Source organism: Moschus berezovskii, chromosome 4 (genome assembly GCF_049115385.1).
Source record: "Moschus berezovskii isolate FMDL1 chromosome 4, NW_MosBer_1.0, whole genome shotgun sequence".
NCBI lineage: Eukaryota > Metazoa > Chordata > Mammalia > Artiodactyla > Moschidae > Moschus > Moschus berezovskii.
The window spans coordinates 4,543,140-4,563,720 of record NC_142463.1 but is presented as its reverse complement, the minus strand read 5'-3'; the positions used below and the strand labels follow the sequence as shown (position 1 = coordinate 4,563,720).

General features: G+C 46.0%; 1 protein-coding gene across 1 annotated transcript in view; it reads right to left on the bottom strand.

Annotated features, from left to right (window-relative positions):
• The window catches only part of DRC11 (dynein regulatory complex subunit 11), a 175,038-nt gene that overhangs the window by 115,340 nt on the left and 39,117 nt on the right, over positions 1-20,581 (bottom strand). The window contains exon 6 of the mRNA XM_055403644.2: positions 14,127-14,332. Coding sequence (XP_055259619.2) covers positions 14,127-14,332 — 206 coding nt within the window. The remainder of the gene's footprint in view (positions 1-14,126; positions 14,333-20,581) is intronic.

Below are 20,581 nucleotides of genomic sequence, written 5' to 3'. Positions count from 1 at the left end.
ATAAAGGCAATTGGCTACACATGGACTTAATGACCGTGGCCCTCGTTGGGAAACTGAGGGGTTTGCCGTCTCTCAAAGGAGAAGAGGAGAGAGTAGTGTGTAAATCGAGGTGATGTCTCGGTTTCACTTTACAAAATCTGATTTATTCCTTGATGTTTCTCCTTATTAGTGGGCTATTTATTAGCAGTTACCATTCCAGGAGGAAGCCTCCTTCTCGACCCCAAAGTATCTGTGTTGCTTAGGCTCGACTCCTACAGGAGCCTCCCTGCCTTACCCTGTGCTCACATCTATTTTATTAAAAGGAACAATGTATTACCGATAACGTAATCGACTATCTAGACTTTGGTTACTCTTCTGTTGAGAAAATGATTAATATGCTATATTTTCACCTGTTGTCTTAAATATTTATCTGTATAGAAAATTTAATATGCAAGAACAGATCACTTCAGGAACTAATGCAGAGAATTTTCTGTTTAAAGAGATGCCCATCCCTTTCTGTTTACACCTGTGTCATTTTAAACCCCACACATCATTCATTCATCGACCATTCTTCAGTCAAAGGAGCCTCTGCCCTTCCTAAGAGTCCAGAAAGCTTAGGAAGGCAGACACAAGGGGAAGGTGAGTTAGCAAAATGTCCACATTTGCGTTCCAAACTTGGCTCCTATACCCTGCTTTCAAAAAGACTCATTTACAGACAGCAGAAAAGGGAAGCTTTAGAGTTCAAGGTCAATTCTGAAGCTTCTCTGACCTCATTCTATCAAGTGACAAATACCTGTTTATGAAACATAAAGGCATGACAGTTCCTGTCTGGAGCAACACGCGTGCTGATGTCTGTCACCATACGACACACAAGTGAAGAGTCTGCTGAATCAAACCCAAAGGCTTTATACCCAAAGGATAGTCTGTCCAGCCTTGCAGGGTATTCAGTACCTATACAGACTCCCAAGCCATCCAACTTTCACAGTTAGAGTGGCGTCAGCAGAAAGCCAGTAGATTTAGGAGCTTTCATATCTCCAGGATAATACTGGCTTTAATTTTTTCAGTGATTCTCTGACATTCCTTAGGGGGATTACCTACACTTTCCCTCCCCCCTGAAAGGCATGCAGAGGCTGGTGGTACCTCTAACCCAAGGCCTTGCTAAGTTGCTTCAGTCATGTCCAACTCTTTGTGACCCTGTGGACTATAGCCTGTCAGGTTCCTCAGTCCATGGGATCTCCAGGCAAGACTACTGGAGTGGGTTGCCATTTTCTTCTCCAGTGGATCCTCCCGACCCAGAGATGGAACCCACATCTCCTGCATTGCAGGTGGATTCTTTACCACAGAGCCACTGGGAAAGCCCAAGGCTACTCAAAGTATTACCCCAGGTCCAGGACTCAGCATCTCCCAGGAGCTTGCTAGAAATTCAGACTCGACCCCAAAAACACAGGCAACAAAAGTAAAAACAGACAACTCGAAGCACATGAAACTAAAAGCTTGCATGCCACAGAAGAAACCATCAATAAAATGAAAAGGCAAGCTACAGAATGGGAGAAATAAACCATGTATCGGATAAGGGATTAGTATCCAAAATATATAAAGAACTACAACTCAATAGCAGAAGATCCCCAGATAACCTGACTTAAAAATGAGCAAAGGAAGAATAAACATTTCTCCAAGAAGACATAGAAATGGCTAACAGGTACACAAAAAGGTACTCAACATCACGAATCATTAGGGAAATGCAAACTGAAGCCACAACGAAGTGTCACCTCACGATGTTAGGATGGCTATTATCAGAAGAGGAAAGATAAGTGTTGATGATAAGCATGTGGGGAAAAGGGAACCTTGTCCACTGCTGGGAGGAATGTAAATTGGTTCAGTCATTATGGAAAAAAGTATGGAGGTTCCTCAAAAAAATAAACATAGAATTACCATAGAATGCAGCAACCCCACTACTGCGTACGTGAAAGTGTAAGTCGCTCAGTTGTGTCCGACTCTTTGCGACCCCACGGACTATACAGTCCATGGAATTCTCCAGGCCAGGATACTGAAGTGGGTTGCCTTTCCCTTCTCCAGGGGTCTTCCCAACCCAGGGATTGAAGCCAGGTCTCCCGCACTGCAGGCGGATACTTTACCAGCTGAGCCACCAGGGAAGCCCGAGAATACTGGAGTGGGTAACCTATATATATATACATCTGGGTATATATCCAAAGGAAATAAAAGTGGGATCTCAAAGTAATATATGTACACTGTGAAATAACAGAAAAAATGTCTGTTGGCCTCTGCCTCCAGTTCCTGGCACAGGAACTAAGTGCCTTGGAGACATTTCCCGGGAGACAGGAGAGTATTCTGTTCTAATAAGGTGATGCTTGCTGGGCTCCTCCGTGGGGGCTGGCCCCCAGAAAGACCAAGCCACGATTAGAAGCTTGGAAGTTTCAGCTCCATGCCCTATTGACTAGGAAGGCAGGAGGAGTGAACACTGAGTTTATGGTCGGTCATGCCTACGTGAAGAAGCCTCCATACAATTTCCTGAAGTTGGGGGGTTTGGAGAGCTTCTGGAGCTGCAAGGCTGGTGTCTGGAGGGGGCGTGGCAGCTGGTGCCTCTCCCCACACCTTGCCTGTGTATCCCTTCCATCTGGATGTTCACTTGCATCCTTTATCGTTTCTTTAACAAGTCAGTGTGTTGCCCTGAGTTCTATGCGCTGTTGGAGCCAATTTTCAAACCCAGGGGAGGAGTCCTGGAAACCCGGATTTACAGCTGAATGGTCAGCAGCACGGGTGACAACCTGGGGTTTGAAACTGACATCTGAAGCTGGAGGGAGCAGTTTTGCAGGCTGAGCCCTTAACATGGTGGGGGGGTGGTGGTCTGAAGCTCTCTAGGGAGGTCAGAGTTCCACGGAATCACAGGACATCCCAGCTGGCACTGCAGAGAACAGCGTAATGTGTGGACAACCCACACACACGGGGAGTCAAAAGGCAGCATGGCCAAAGTGTGTGAGTCAAGGACACGCACAGGAGGAAATGCTTTCCTCTGTTACACACATCTGTGTTCAATGCCCAAGAAGGCAATGGCACCCCACTCCAGTACTCTTGCCTGGAAAATCCCATGGATGGAGGAGCCTGGTAGGCTGCAGTCCATGGAGTCACACAGAGTCAGACACGACTGAAGTGACTTAGCAGCAGCAGCAGCATGTTCAATGCAGAGCACATCATGAGGAACGCCGGGCTGGAAGAAGCACAGGCTGGAATCAAGATTGCTGGGAGAAATAGCAATAACCTCAGATATGCAGATGACACTACCCTTATGACAGAAAGTGAAGAGGAACTAAAGAGCCTCTTGACGAAAGTGAAAGAGGAGAGTGAAAAAGTTGGCTTAAAGCTCAACATTCAGAAAACTAAGATCACGGCATCCGGTTCCATCACTTCATGTCAAATAGGTGGGGCAACAGTGGAAATAGTGGCTGACTTTATTTTCCTGGGCTCCAAAATCACTGTAGATGGTGACTGAGGCCATGAAATTAAAAGATGCTTACTCCTTGGAAGGAAAGTTATGACCAACCTAGACAGCATATTAAAAAGCAGAGACATTACTTTGCCAACAAATGTCCGTCTAGTCAAGGCTATGGTTTTTCCAGTGGTCATGTATGGATGTGATAGTTGGACTGTGAAGAAAGATGATTGCCGAAGAACTAATGCTTTTGAACTGTGGTGCTGGAGAACTCTTGAGAGTCCCTTGGACTGCAAGGAGATCCAACCGTCCATCCTAAAGGAGACCAGTCCTGGGTGTTCATTGGAAGGACTGATGCTAAAGCTGAAACTCCAATACTTTGGCCACCTCATGCGACGAGTTGACTCACTGGAAACGACTCTGATGCTGGGAGGGATGGGGGCTGGAGGAGACAGGGACGACAGGGAATGAGATGGCTGGATGGCATCACCGACTTGATGGACATGAGTTTGAGTGTACTCCGGGAGCTGGTGATGGACAGGGAGGCCTGGCATGCTGCGATTCATGGGGTTGCAAAGAGTCGGACACGACTGAGTGGCTGAACTGAACTGAACTGATGTACAATGCAGCGTTATTGGCAAGACGGAAACTACCTAGTATGTCTGTTGATGCATACATGGATAAGGAAAATGTGGTCCATACATGTGACTGAATATCACCTGGCTGTGAAAAGAAGGAAATCCTGCCATAGGCGACAACATGCATGCAAGGGCTCTGTGCTACGAGAAGCGAGTCAGACACAGAGGGACAAACAACGCATGACTCACAGGAGGAACCCGAGAGGGTCCATTCACAGAAGCAGAGCAGAGGTGGGTGCCAGGGGCCGGGGGAAACGGGGAGGCAACAGTCAGACGGTACAAGGTTTCTGTCCGCCAAGACGAGCAAGTTCTAGAGATCTACCACCACGTGGCATGGAGCTAGGGTTTACAAGGCGGCACACGTCACGTTTTTGCTAAGAGGATGTGCCACAGGCTCTCATAGCACAAGCAACAGTAAATCAAGAAAAGAATGGGAGGCAATGATAAAAAATTCAGGCTATTCCCACTGAGGACCTACTGAATCAGAGCTTCTGGGGTAAGGGGGATCTGTTCCGACAAGCTTTTCAGCTGATGTGCACTTTTTTCTTTTTTTCAGGCCGTACCATGTGGGATGTGGGATCTTAGTTCCCCAATCAGGGCTTGAACCCGTGGCCCCTGCATTGGGAGTGCAGAGTCTTAACCACTGGACCACCAGGGAAGTGCCACGAACTGCAGTGTGAGAGGCACTGCAGTCTGACCTGATGTTAATTACAGAGTTTAGCTGGACCTTCAGCTCAGCTCCGCACATGTATTGCATCTGCTGAATCGCAGGCCCTCTGCTGGGTTCAGTGAAAACCTGAAGAAGACACCACTGCCCTGTCCCTCCCCCCAAAAGCTTGCAATCCAGAGGGAAACACACAGGTTCGGTGGAGGGGACCTGGGGGCTAGGGGTGTGACCTGGAATAATCTATGGACCTTAGAGAGACAGTCTGGCCACTGCACTTGCAGAAGAGCCCCAGGGCCTGTCTTTCCATGGGACTTGGAGCACAGACAAGCCTATCCTTGCTGGGTGCTCCCTGTCTGACTTACTGTGACGACGGACAGCAAAATACGCGATTTAACGCAGGAGTGCACCCGTCCCGAAGGCCTCTGTGAGTAATACCTGAGACCTTGATTTCTCATCCACCTCTTCTTACGTCTCCCATTCAAACTAATATATTTTCCACCAAAGCCAACGGCAGAAGAAAAGTGCTTCACCGTCTCAGAGGAGTCATCCACACGTGTTCACGTCTCTTCCACAGACCACAGCTGCTTTGGAGAATTTGAAACTATAATTACACAAGGAATTCGAAATGATGACCCGCAGTCACCGCTCCAGCCCTCCATTTCCCTCTATCCTCCTGAAATCTCTTTTGAATTTCTGAAAGGAACTCATGCTCACAGGAGAAAACCTGGAATATAAAGGCAGGAGACAAAGCCGTGGCCCCATTCCTGGGAAGGTGTGGGTCGGGAACATGCTAATGGTTTCTTTTCGACGTTCTGCAAAGTCCTCTGAACAATTCTGAATCTTCCCCTGAGGACCAACCCGGGTTTCACACAACGATCAAGCTTGTGAAAGCCTCTGCTCACCCTGGCTTTAGTTCTACCAGGAGCGACCCCAGTTTTTAGTCAAGCTACCTGACTGCTCTGAGTCCGTTTTGTCACCTGCAAAATAACTGGAGTCAGCCAGAGTTCTCAAATCCCACGGTTCCTCTGTGGCTCCCTCCCATTTATTGACACAGACCGTCACCACGCTCTGTGGAAAGAGGCTCAGAGGCTGGGGCAGAGAAGGAGCTGGGAACAAGGAAAGCTCCGGGCTTCCAGGCGGCACCCAATGAGCATCCCAGCCGTAGGCAGCTGCCATCCTTTCCCACAAAATGACAGCAGAGTCCAAGATGCACAGGACAGGGTTTCTGAAGCTGGGATGTTCATAAGGAGGACACGAGCTCGGTGTCGTGGAAGCAGCAAGGTTTTTGGAACCAAGGGACCTAAGTATGAAGGCCTCTCATGAGTTGTGGACTCCAAGAAAGACACTCAACTGTTCCCAGCCCTGGGGTCCCAGAAGAGCATCCATGGGGAGAGCCTGGTGAGACCCTCCTGGAGGAGCAGTGGTCGGGGACGCAGGTCCAAAGGAGGGCCCAGCTTCCTGAGGAGTGAACAGTGATGGAAGCTGGTGCAGACCCAGGGGCCTAGGAGATCCCGGCTGGGGATAGCACGGAGCTGGATAGGAGAGATCCGAATGTCTTTTCTAAAAGAGACATTCACTTTTCCAGGCAGATGGGAAACTCTGAGGTTCTGCCCTGCTCCAAACACCTTCCCAGCACCATTCTCAGCAGATTTCTGCTCATGGCTGGGGAGGTCTACTGGGCAGTGAGAGAGGAGTTTATAGGTCTGTCTAGGTCCACAGGCCTTAAAATCACAAAGCTTCACTTGCTGAATGGTACCCCAAAGGGCGAATTTTACTGCATTTAAACTCTATCTTAATCTTCAAAATTAAAAAAAAAAAATTAGCAAAGCATTCCAGGACCTCTTCAGGAAGAATGTATATTTCCTGGTGATCTGTAGACGTGTTGCTCCTGTAGACAAGTCATATCCCGGCTCCCCACCCCGGGGGACTAGAAGCGCATTCCACCCTGTCTAATTTTTGTTTGCCGGCCCTGTCATTATCCCCTCGGCTTTATCCCTACCCCCAGCCCTCGCAGCCCTTCCACCCCCGCCTCCACCACCATCCAGTCCCTCCTGCCACCAGGAATGCAGCATTTTGAAAAGATGCTCACGGCTGCGAATATAAAGGCCCAGACCCAGATCATCCTAAAGGAAATCAGTCCTGAATATTCATTGGAAGGACTGATGCGGAAGCTGAAACTCCGATACTTTGGCCACCTGATGCGAAGAACTGACTCATTGGAAAAGACCCTGATTATGGGAAAGATTGAAGGCAGGAGGAGAAGGGGATGAGATGGATGGATGACATCACTGACTCGATGGACACGAGTTTCAGCAAGCTCTGGGAGTTGGTGATGGAAAGGGAGGCCTGGCGTGCTGCAGTCCATGGGGTTGCCAAGATTCGGACACTACTGAGCAACTGAACTGACCTGAACTGAACTGAATCTTTAATATTAAAAAAAGATTAGCAAAGCATTCCAGGACCTCTTCAGGAAGAATGTGTATTTCCTGGTGTGTGGGCTTAAAATATGGAACAAGGCTATGTCGTTTACACCATTTCCAGATTCCTCAAGATTACACGGATTAAGAGGAGTCTGCTAAGAGCCCAGGAGAAATGCCACAGGGCCAGTCCTAGAGCTGTCACCCTATCTGGGGGTCTTGTCTCTAGATTGAAGGTGAGCTGGATGCCAGGCATAGTTTCAACAAATTAAGATGAAAAATGCAGATGGGGAGAAATGGCCCACATGGGACCATTTGCAAAGAAACAAAGGCCTAGAATCAGAGCTTACAGGTGGCTCTGATGCCCGTGTGGAGGAAGGGGGAAGAGGCTGCGCATCTTCACTGACCGGAGCCCACAGTTCCATAGACTTCAAGGCTCTCCTTGAGTGAGCTGGATGAGGTCACCTCCAAGACTCCTTTATGACACTTTAAAGTGAAGGTCAGCCACAGATCGTGAAACTTAGATGACAGTTCAGGGAAAGTCTCAAGCCGAGAGAAATACCAGTTACAGTAAGAGATGATCTCAAAAGAAGTATTCCCATGACTGTGTCATCCAATATGGTAGCCTCCAGTGACACATGGCAGGGCTTCCCTCGTGGCTCAGTGGTAGAGAATCTGCCTGCCAATGCAGAAGACACAGGTTCGATTCCTGGGTCGGGAAGATCCCCTGGAGAATGAAATGGCAAACCACTCTGGTATTCTTACCTGGGAAATCACATGGACAGAGGAGCCTGGTAGGCTACAGTCCACAGGGTCGCAAAAGCATCGGACATGACTTAGCAACTAAACAATCACCACAGAAATGTACATAAATAACTATAGTTTAAAGATCACTTAATAAAAAAGACATCACAAAGAAAAGCATATGAACGGGCAGTTCACAGAAGAAATGCTACTAATGAAAAGACCCAAATATCTTCCAATTCCTCCAAATCATAAAATAAATGCTAATTAAAGGATTGCTGAGCAGTCACTGTTCCCATATCAAGTTGGCAAAATATTAAAAAGATAAAAGCTGATCCATTAACCAATGCATACATCCAACAGAATGTTAAACAATCATGAAAGACCTCTTTTGGAAAATACTTTAAGGACAAAAGGAAATCCAATGTTAAATTTTTAAAAATTAGAAAAAGGATTCATAAATCTAATTAAAATACGCATCATACATGAGAGAAAAATACTGGAGAGCAATTTGCCAAAAATTTTTGTAGTAGCTATCTCTGTATACTAAAATTGTAGATTTTCTTTTTAAACTCAATCTTGTAAATTTTCTACAATGAGCATGTATTACTTTTAACACTGGAAAAAAAGACTTCTTTTAAAATAATTTAAAAATTGAGAAAGAAATCCTAGTTTTGACAACTACAAGTATAGACTAAATGCACTAAGAATAAGTATTCTAGTTTATATTAATTGTAACTTGTAGTCATTTTTTAGTTGTCACTGTGTGCCCTGTTGGATTTATCCTGAGGATTGATCAATGTTTCATGTTTCAAAAGACAATATTTGCTTTTTATTTGTCTTTGATTTAAAAAAGCAAAGAAAAGTATTTTATCAAAGTCAATCAGATAAATGTAATCCAATTATGAAAATAAATCCACCCTTGATCTTGCATTACTTCAAAAGAATGGGTCTTTATGTCTGTGTGAATTATACACAGCACACCCATGGGACCTGCTCTAACTTAGCCTCCAAACTGCCAGGTCAGCAACACCAGGATGGAATGTTCTCAAGGGGACTGGCTGGGCTGGGAGCGCTGGGTCTTCAAAGGAAGCCCAGAGCCAGCGGGAAGGGTGGATCCCAGGAGACCCCGTGGTCTCCCATGACCCTTTCAGGATCTCATATCAGGGGACAACTCAACTAGCCAGCCTCCAGGCACCCTATTCTCTTATCAGAAGAGGATTTCTAAGAGTGCTCTGCAGGTATTGTATTAATCTACTTTTTTTTTTTAACAGGGTGTTTTAACATTTTAATGTTTATTTTGGATTTTCCCAAGCTAACTTCATGCCTTTCTTTACTTTCTAATATATTTTCAACTAGGCTTTTAATTACAAAAATAATGCTCATAAAAAAAGACTTCTAACCGCACAGAAGAATATAAAATAAAAAGTAACATCACCACATGAAGTATCATCACTTCATGGCAAACAGATGGGGAAACAACAGAAACAGGGACAGACTTTATTTTCTTGGCTCCAAAATCACTGCGGACGGTGCCTGCAGCCGTGGAATTATAAGATGTGTGCTCCTGGGAAGAAAAGCCATGACCGACCTAGACAGCATATTAAAAAGCAGAGACGTTACTTTGCCAACAAAGGTCCACATAGTCAAAGCTGTGGTTTTTCCAGTAGTCATGTCTGGATGTGAGAGCTGGACTATAAAGAAGGCTGAGTGCCAAAGAAACGATGCTTTCAAACTGTGGTGCTGGAGAAGACTCTGGCGAGTCCCATGGACTGCAAGGAGATCCAACCAGTCAATCCTAAAGGAAATCAGTCCTGAATATTCATTGGAAGGACTGAAGCTGAAGCTTCAAATACTTTGGCCACCTGACACGAAGAACTGACTCATTAGAAAAGACCCTGTTGCTGGGACAAAGACTGAAGCCAGGAGGAGGAGGGGATGACAGAGGACGAGATGGTCGGATGGCATCACCGACTCAACGGACATGAGCTTGAGCAAGCTCCGGGAGACGGTGAAGGACAGGGGAGCCTGGCTGGCATGCTGCAGAACACGGGGTCGCGGAGAGCCAGTCACGATGGACTGAGTGACTGAACAACACCAACCTCACTGTTCTTGTCCCCAGTGGCAGCCGTGCTCACAAGGTTTCTAGCGAATCCTTTCAAAAATTTTCCATGCATACACAAACACTTATTTTAAAATCCATGTATGAATATACCTTTGTATATGTGGGTATAGATTATATATATTTTAGCTTATTTGGGGTTGTAATTGTACACAGTGCTTTCAATTTGGTTATGTCACCTTTTAAACTGGATTTTTAAAGTTTATATAAAAGTAAAGAGGGCTTCCCTAGTGGTTTAGAATGGTTAAGCGGTTTTTATATATTATATATATATTTATATATTTTAGCTTATTTGGAGTTATAACTGTACAAAGTGCTTTTCAATTTTGTTATGTTACCTTTTAAACTGGATTTTAAAAGTTTATATAAAAGTAAAGAGGGCGTCCCTGGTGGTTAAGAATGGTTATGTGGTTAAGACTCTCCCTGCCAATGTGGGGGACACTGGTTCAATCCCTGGTCCAGGAGTCAAAAAGAAATGAACAAATAAGAATCTTTTTTAAAAAGTAAAGAATTATTTCATCTGCAGGAAATGTATTTGTGCGCATCTGTTCTCTGAAGTCCTCAGAAAAGAGAAGAAAGTTGCTGATAAGGAAAGTTCACGAACACAGGGCAGATCATCTTCATTAACTACTATAAGGAAGGTTTCAATTACAAACCAAGATGATTTAATCAGAAGGCAATTGTTTTGAAAGAGCTGCCTTTCTACCTAAATTTCCATGATTGCAGAAAACCATCCCGAGTGCATTTCCTCCAGACACAGTTATGTAATCAGATAAGAACGGAAAACCTCGGCCCTGCTGGGCTGCATGGGCCGCTGCTTGGATGGGAAATGTGATCACCGCCGTCCCTCTCTGCAGCGGGCACTGTCCTCATGGGGGCGTCCACTGCTTCAGGGGAGGGGCCTGGGGTGAGCAGCTGGCTACAACACGGCGGGAATAATTACTGCCTGCCTCTGGGGGCCAAGCCTCTCATCTCTCAACAGCCCCATGAAACGGGTCTGAGTCGTGTCTACGTGTCACAGATGAGACGGACGGCACAGAGAAGCTAAACCACCTCCCAAGGCTGCACAGCCGTCCTCAGGCTCCAGTGTGTGTGCCCATGCAGACCGCCTGGAGGAGGGACGGGGAGGACGCCAGCAGAGCTCAAGGAGGAGACAGAAAGGAATCGCAGGGAGGCCCTGAGCGAGGGTGTCACAAAGAGGCTGAAGCTGAACAATAAGCTGGTGATCAGGCCAACGGGGAAGAGAAGAGAAGGCAGAGACGTGAGGACACCACCTGGACCTTGGGCCCCACCCTCCAAAGGTCTCAGACCAGGAGGGCATGAGTGCTGGGACCCGGGCAGAGCCCCCGGAGTGGAGAGCATCACGGACCGCCTGGGCGATGCGAGGGGTGTTCCTGTGTGTGTGGCATGCGAGGGGGTTGGATGGAGCTGGGAGCAGGGAACCTGCTGAGGAGACAGCCCACTGGTCCCCGGAGGCCTGAGCATGGCACCCCGGGTGCTCCTGGGGAACATGGGGCTTGGGAAGGACTCAGCATCCCAGCAGGATGAGGCCTGTTCAGGAGATGAGAGGCCGGAATTGTGGCTGCCCAGGGACTCGCCCCGACTCCCAGCTGGTGCTACGAGGATTGGTAACTTCACTCTGCAGTCAGATGCCACGAGGGGAAGGAAAATGGGACACTCATGATGGGGAGGCATCTGAAGTGACTGCAGATATACTCCAAGTACATAGTTCACCTTAAAGAGACTATTTAAAACCAGAAGAGATTGCTACCTGTTAAGCTTTTCCTATACTGTGAGTGGCAGTTTAGTGGAGGGCGGTGGTGGGGCAATCTGAAAACAAGTGATTGGAATACTCAGTTTTGGTATTTAAGTAACAGAAAAACATGCTATTTTAAAAAATGAAACGCTCACATCTTTGCTGGTAACTATATCTTTTCTTTTATATATTTTCTAACAGCTTTATGGATGTATCAGTTCAGTTCAGTCGCTCAGTCATGTCCGACTCTTTGCGAACCGATGAATCACAACCCGCCAGGCCTCCCTGTCCATCACCAACTCCCGGAGTTCACTCAAACTCATGTCCATCGAGTCGGTGATGCCATTCAGCCATCTCATTCTCTGTCGTCCCCTTCTCCTCCCGCCCCCCAATCCCTCCCAGCATCAGAGTCTTTTCTAGTGAGTCAACTCGTCTCATGAGGTGGCCAAAGTATTGCAGTTTCAGCTTTAGCATCAGTCCTTCCAATGAACACCCAGGACTGATCTCCTCTAGAATGGACTGGTTGGCTCGCCCGGAGGGAGAATGCCCTGAGTTGCACACACATGATTGTGGACAGCACTCTGCTCTTCTCAGGCTGGAAGGAGGCCCTAGGCTCCTTGCTGGTTGTTGCCAGGAACTTCTATCAGTTCCTTCCAAGTGGGGCGCTCTGCTGGGCAGCAGCTGACCCTTCTCAGAGTCAGAGGGAGAAAGCAAGTGAGGGACCGAGGAAAGCAAGACGGCAGGGTCACCCCATCGCCTTTGCCGCGCTCTTTCCTAGAACTGAAGTTCTAGGTCTACATCACGCTCAAGGAGGGGAGGGCAGCACCGGGGAAGAGGCGGGGTCAGCAGAGGCCATCTGCCTACCACAGGTACTTGTTGTTGCTCTGTCCTGCCCAACTCTGCGCCCCCATGGACTTCGGCACAGGCTTCCCTGTCCTTCACTACCTCCCGGAGTTTGTTCATACTCATGCCCATTGAGTCGGCGATGCCATCCAACCATCTCATCCGCTGCCGTCCCCTTCTCCTCCTCCCTTCAATCTTTCCCAGCCTCAGCGTCTTTCCTAATGAGTCGGCTCTTTGCATCAAGTGGCCAAAGTATTGGAGTTTCAGCTTCAGCATCAGTCCCTCCAATGAATATTCAGGGTTGATTTCCTTTAGGATGGACTGGCTGGATCTCCTTGCAGTCCAAGGGACTCTCAAGAGTCTTCTCCAGCATCACAGTTCGAAAGCATCAACTGTTTGGCACTCAGCTTTCTTTATGCTCCAACTCTCACATCCTCACATGACCACTGGAAAAACCACAGCTTTGTCTATAAGGACCTTTGTTGGCAAAGTCACGTCTCTGCTGTTTAATACCCTCTCTAGGTTTGTCACACCTTTTCTTCCAAGGAGCAAGCGTCTTTTAATTTCATGCAGTCACCATCCACAGGGATTCTGGAGCCACAGATATAAACATTTCATAATGCAATGCTTTGCAAGGAAAGTTTGGTTTTCTTCTGCCAACAAGTTAAATTCCCTGGTCCTGACAAGTTCACCAAAGTCGGTCTCTGAGCATCTCTGAATCTGATGTGGTTCAGCAAGATGCCCATCAATGAAAACAAGTGGTGTGTCTGCCTCCACAGCTCTGGGACTCATCACAACCCTCTGCTCTCTTTCCTTCCCCTCTTGAAATAGACCTTAAAGCTGCTCCAACTGGGTTGCTTGCAAAGTGCCTGCTCTAATGGGTGGACATTTGCGCTGTGTTCTCCAAGTGTTTGTTCTACTGTACTTCTCTAACAAAGGAGCACATTCTTTGTAAACAAAAGGCACCTTTTGCAAACAGGTTTTAAACTGCTAAACATTTTAATTAAGACCCCCTAGTAGAGGCAGACCCTCAGTACAGACAGGTCTTAATGTACACAATGCCTTGTCGCCAGGATTGCTCCCCTCCCAACATTTCAGGGAGGCCTGGGGACCAGGCGTCAGGTCCCAGATTCAGCAGCTGCCTCGAGGGATTATTACAGAAAAGGACCCTGATTGAGACTCTAGAGCTTCGTACAATTAGGGTCAACCCCCAGAAGCATGACCTGCATGCGGCTGGATCCGAGACAAGACCTGGGCAGTGAGCTCCTGCTATCCTGGGGCTGTGTCAGCCACTCACGATGTTCAACTTCCTGTGGTTACGGAAGTATCATATGGACTACAGTTAATAAAACAGGAAAAAAAGCAATTTAATTAAAAAAATGATTTTATAATTTTCTAAAATGAAGCCAGGAAAGCACAGGCATCTACATAGCAACATGTTTCTACGTTTAAAATATCCCAGGATATCACCCACCACAGGAGAGACTGTCGGGACAGACGCCCTGAACCCACCTGCACTCGATGAACCAATGGCGGATCTGATCCTGAAGGTTCTCCTTGATGTCGGGACCTTCTGTGAGTTTCAGGTTATCCTTGATTGTGACTAAGGCATCTCTGTACTCCTCTTCACGCTTTATCTGAACCTTGTTCCTCAGGTGGGACAGCCTGTCAGCCTGGATTACTGCAGCACTGACTTCATTAAACAAAGGAGGTGGATTCTGAAAATACAGGCCAGAAGGCTGAGATCATGAAGGTTATAGTGCTGGTGAAAAATATTAGAGACTAGCAAAACATGTCGATATCTTCAATAGTGTCTTACCCAAGGCCCTTAAGAAGTACAAACAGGATGAAAGAATCAGATCTTGCAGGAGAACATGAAGGAGTGATTCGCCACCGTGGGGAGGAAGGATGAGATCAGTTCGTACATTTTCGAGAAACCGGCTGGGGGTGGGGCTAGGTAGCTTAAAAAATGCATACTTGGTAAATCGTTCAAAAATCATTCAGGTTACAGAAAGTAAAGCTTTTCTAAATCTTCTTGGTTAGGGGGAGAGAAAAGAATATAGAGTAAGAAAGCAAGAACCGATGAAAAGAGTTTGGGTGTTCTGATTTCAAGAAAAAATGCTACCAGGACTTCCCTGGTGGTCCATTGGATAAGAATCTGCCTGCCACTGCAAGGGACATGGGTTCAATCCCTGGTCCGGGATGATTCCACATGCTGCAGAATGTCTAAGCTTGTGTGCCACAACTACTGAAGCCCCCACACCCCAGAGCCTGTGTGCTCCACACGACAGAAGCCACCACATGAGAAGCCTGTGCACCACACTAGAAAGTAGCCCCTGCTCACAGCCACAGAAAAGCAACAAAGACCCACAGCACAGCCAGAAGTAAACACACAAAATTATAAAAAGAATAAATCATGTTAACAGCACAAGCTACCAATACTAAAACGCATTGATTCATAATATTTTGTGCTGGATTTTATTGTCTTCTCTGCTCTTGATGTTATTAGGTCTGTCTTGTCTGTATGATGGAATACCGTATAATGCTGTACTTCTGTGCGTACCTTCCCATGTTCATTCAGGTTAGCAGCTTGAAGTCAGCTACAGGAATATTTACACCATAGAAATGAGCAAACATGACAGATGAAGGCTTGATTTACTACTCTGATTTGACTGTGTAGACTTACGAAAGTGGTAGAGATAATAAAAGTGCAGATAAACATAAAAGTGTGTCATGTCTGTGTCACACCGTGAATAGCACAAAAACCTGAGGAAATATTCTTCCAGCATTCAAGAACTATCATCTGATTCAGCAAAGGAGGCCCTGACTTAAAAAAAAAAAGTTGAATGAGTGACGTTCCGGCATAAGTTTTGCTGTTTCCCTTTCATCTTCCTCATTAACACAAAGAAAAATATCAGTCAACATTCATACTGAAACGACGCTCATTTGTCAACTGCAGCCACAGGCTGACAACGGATTCATGGGGTTAGTAAAACTAAAGGAAGGTGCTCTGAGAGAATCCACAGCTGCGTTGAATGTGCAAGGAAGAGAAGTGCGTATTTCACTATTATTTGTAAACTGCATGTACATATCCTACATCAATGACATGGTAATAAACATAGGCATGAATACACTTGCATGTGTTTCTTTCCAGAGAGTCATGGTTAAGCATTATGCAGGAGATGTGGGTTCAGTTCCTGGGTCGGGAAGATCTCCTGCAGGAGGAAACGCAACCCACTCCAGTATTCTTTCCTGGAAAATTCCATGGATAGAGGAGGCTGGTGGGCCACAGTCCATGGGGGTCGCAAAGTTGGACGCGACTGAGCACAGGGCCTGGGGCCTGGGGCCTGGGTACATCCAAGATCAGAACTCACTTGCCTGTGACTCCTTGATCATCTGTGTACCGCTCCACTGCCCGCCTTCGGTGGGCCTTCCTTCCCAAAGAGGCGATTTGGGATGGGGTAGTTAAAGAGCCCTCGGAATCTGGGGCAAAGCTTCTTGTGGTTTAGTTGCTAAGTCCTGTCCTATGCTACTGTGACCCCATGGACTGCAGCCCGCCAGGCTTCTCTGTCCATGGGATCATCCAGGTCAGAATACTGGAGTGGGTTGCCATTTCCTTCTCCAAAGACTGAGCTAACTAACCTCTAAAGGTTTTTTGTTTTTGTTTTTTTGTCAAATCAGAAGCATAAACAAATCTTCCTCTTCCTGGAAAAGTGGACAAGACAAGCCAAGGGTCTGAAGCAGAAAGTGAACGTGGACCGCGGGTAGGTGGGGAGATGGGGTGGATACGGGGAGGAAGAACTAGCGCGTCTGATAATGTTCCACACAGACCAGTCGTTCTCACCCTGGTTTGTGCCTCAGTACCCTTGTCAGTCTAGGGGAGTCTACGGATGTCCTCTTGAAATAATGTTTTCAAACGCAGGCTTTCCTGGTGGCTCAGTTGGCAAAGAATCTGCCTGCGATGCAGTAGAGACCTAAGTTTGACCCCTGAGTGGGGAAGATCCCCTGGAGAAGGAAATGGCAACCCACTCCAGTATTCCTGCCTGCAAAATCCCGGAGCCTGGCAGGCTATAGCCCATGGGGTCACAAAGAGTCAGACGCGACTCAGCAGCTAAACCATCACCAAAGATAAAATGCACAGCTTTACATGGGAAACCAATTACACTGACACAGAGCTCTACCTGGTAACACTCAGGCTGGGATCATGGGTGGCTGAGAGGCAGGCCACAGAGGTAAAGGGCCATTCCCATCACATCCTATCAAGGGTGCACACTGGCAACAAGACTGATGGCTGACGACGCTTCCCCGGGCCACCTGACTTAGGCCTCACACTGCCCTCTTCGGAAGAAAGTCATTAAGTGCACCCCCAATTAAGAAGTGAAAAGTTAAGTTCCTCTCCGTGAGGATACAGCTTCTAAAATTATTTGGGATCATGCGGCATAGATGATTTGTCTCTTCTCTCACATTTGTTAATTTATTTGACCTTGTATTTATATCCGTATGGCTAACGGATATTCATTTTACACTGTGGGTTATAATCCAGTGCTGCTTATTATTTCCTTTTCAAATCGCCCCAGTTTTGACCACTGGCAGCTCTTTCAGTTGGCTCCTGTGTCACTTTGAAAAACTTCCATCACTACATGCATGTATTTGTGTGGTTTTGAAAAACATGCTCATTTTACATATACCTAATTTTAAAACTTCAGTAATTGTCTCCCCAAGTGTATCATACCCCCAAATCCAAAACAATAGCGAAAGATTAGTTGCTTCAATAAATGGTGTTGGGAAACAGGATATATAGACGAAGGAGAATGAAACTGAGCCCTGATTGCACACTATATACAAACATCAGCTCAAAATGGATTAAAGACTTCAACATAAAACACGAAGCCAGAAAACAACTCAAGAAATAAAGAAGAGGCTTCTTGACAGTTTTGGGTACAACACCAAAAGCACGGGCAACAAAAGCAAAACTAGACAAGCCAGACTATACCAAACTAAAAAGTTTCTGCACAGCAAGTAAACAAGAAACAAAATGAAAAGGCAACTTACAGATAGGGAGCAAATATTTACAAGCCACATATCTGACAAGGAGTGTGCAAAAATATAAGGAACATATGCAACTTAAAAATAGCCTAAACAGGCAAAGGAACTAAGAGACAATTTTTGCCAAACAAGACACACAAATGGCCAACAGGTCTATGAAAATGTGTCAACAACACTGGTCATCAGGAAAATGCAAACTGAAACCACATTGAGACACCGCCTCACCTCTGTCAAAACGGCTACTATCCAGCAGAGAAAAGATGGGAAACTGGAACGCTTGTACACTGTCGATGGGAATGTAAGCTGGTGCAGCCACTCTGGAGGTTCCTCAAAAAGTTAAAAACAGAACTACCATAGGACCCGGCAGTCCTACTTCTGCGTATATATTCCTGCGGATGTGAGGGTTGGACTGTGAAGAAAGCTGAGCGTCGAAGAATTGATGCTTTTAAACTGTGGTGCTGGAGAAGACTCTGGAGAGTCCCTTGGACTGCAAGGAGATCCAACCAGTCCATTCTAAAGGAGATCAGTCCTGGGTGTTCATTGGAAGGACTGATGCTGAAGCTGAAACTCCAATCCTTTGGCCACCTCATGTGACGAGTTGACTCACTGGAAAAGACCCTGATGCTGGGAGGGATTGGGGGCAGGAGGAGAAGGGGAAGACAGAGGATGAGATGGTTGGATAGCATCACCAACTCGATGGACATGAGTTTGGGTGGACTCTGGGAGATGGTGATGGACAGGGAGGCCTGGAGTGCTGTGGTTCATGGGGTTACAAAGAGTCGGACACGACTGAGCAACTGAACTGAACTGAATTCAAAGGAAATGACCTGAAGAGATAGCTACACCCCATGTTCATTGCAGCATTATTCACAATAGCCAAGGTATGGATGCAACCGAAAGCAAGTGCCCATTTTAGATCTGAAACTCCCTAGCCTTTTGTTATAAGTTTTTTTGGTTGTTGTTTTTCGTTACTGTTTTTTTTTTTGTCTTTTTTTTTTTAACAATTTCCTTCCTCTGTTTCCTTCTTTTTTTCAAGGAACTCCTGCAATTTTCTTTACACATATCCTTCACCCATCACTTTGTCATTTGGCTAATTTTTAGCAGATTTTCTTAACTTTTTTTTTCAACTTTATTTTTTGAAATTTCTATTATTATATTTTAACTCTTCAACAGCACTGTCCTGTTTTTTGGTTTTCCCTTGGTGGGGGGCATGGTGTTTTAATTCCTGGATTCAAAAATCTGCTTCTGTTTCTCTAAAGTTACTACTTTCAGAATTTTGCTTTTTATTTTTATTCTCTTCCTCTTTCTCTTTCCAGTTTCTTTTCTGTTGCATCTCTGTCTCTCCTAAGTGACTTGCAACTCTTTGACGCTCACCCTTATTTAGAAAGGAGGCTCCCAGACCTGTTTGGAAGCTGTGTAGGGTAGCCGTTGACTGCTGGGGGTCAGAGCTATTTTGTTGGAGGTATCTGCAGATGGGCTTCCCTGATAGCTCTGATGGTAAAGAATCTGCCTGCAACGCAGGAGACCAGAGTTCAATCCCTGGGTCGGGAAGACCCCCTGGAGAAGGGAATGAAAACCTACTCCAGTATTCTTGCCTGAAGAATCCTATGGAGAGAGGAGCCTGGGGGTATCTGAATATTTGTTGAGGTATCTGAATATCAGTATCCAAATGTGTTCCTTTTGAGATGGTCAGTTTCTGCAGATAAACTCCTCCCACCTGCTCTGGATGCGGTAGAAGCATGGCTGCCTGAGCCCAGCAGAGGGAGGGAGCTGTGGGTCTCACTGCCGTGAACACAGAAGTTCTCCTAATCCTCCCTCTCAGAACAGGATCTCAGCTCACTCCTCACTGGACAGAAAGAACAAGAAAACACAGGAGCTTACTCTACCAAGTTAACCCAAACTCACCGATATATCTGAGTTAGATCTGATAGACAGAGTGCCTGAAGAACTATGAATGGAGGTTCCTAACATTGTACAGGAGGCAGTGATCAAAACCATCCCCAAGAAAAAGAAATGCAAAAAGGCAAAATGGCTGTCTGAGGAGGCTTTACAAATAGCTGAAAAAAGAAGAGACTCAAAAGGCGAAGGAGAAAAGGAAAGATATACCCATCCGAATGCAGAGTTCCAAAGAATAGCAAGGAGAGATATGAAAGCCTTCCTAAGTGAACAATCCAAAGAAAAACAGGAAAACAATACAGTGGGAAATACTGGAGATCTCTTTGAGAATATTAGAGATACCAAGGGAAGGTTTCATGCAAAGATGGGCTCGATAAAGGACAGAAATGGTATGGACCTAACAGAAGCAGAAGATATTAAGAAGAGATGCCAAGAATACACAGAAGAACTATACAAAAAAGATCTTCATGACCCGGATAACGTGTGGTCACTCACCTGAGCCAGACATCCTACAGTGTGAAGTCAAGTGGGCCTTAGGAAGCATCACTACGAACAAAGCTAGTGGAGGTGATGGAATTCCAGTTGAGCTATTTCAAATCCTCAAAGATGATGCTGTGAAAGTGCTGAACTCAATATACCAGCAAATTTGGAAAACTCAGCAATGGCCACGGGACTGGAAAAGATCAGTTTTCATTTCAATCACAAAGAAAGGCAATGCCAAAGAATGCTCAAACTATCACACAAATGCACTCATCTCACACGCTAGTAAAGTCACGCTCAAAATTCTCCAAGCCAGGCTTCAATAGTAAGTGGACCAAGAACTTCCAGATGTACAAGCTGGATTTATAAAAGGCAGAGGAATCCAAGATCAAATTGCCAACATCTGTTGGATCACGGAAAAAGCAAGAGAATTCCAGAAAAACATCTACTTTTGCTTCACTAACTATGCTAAAGCTTTTAACTGTGTGGATCACAACAAACTGGAAAATCACAACAAACTGGAAGAGATGGAAAATACCAGACCA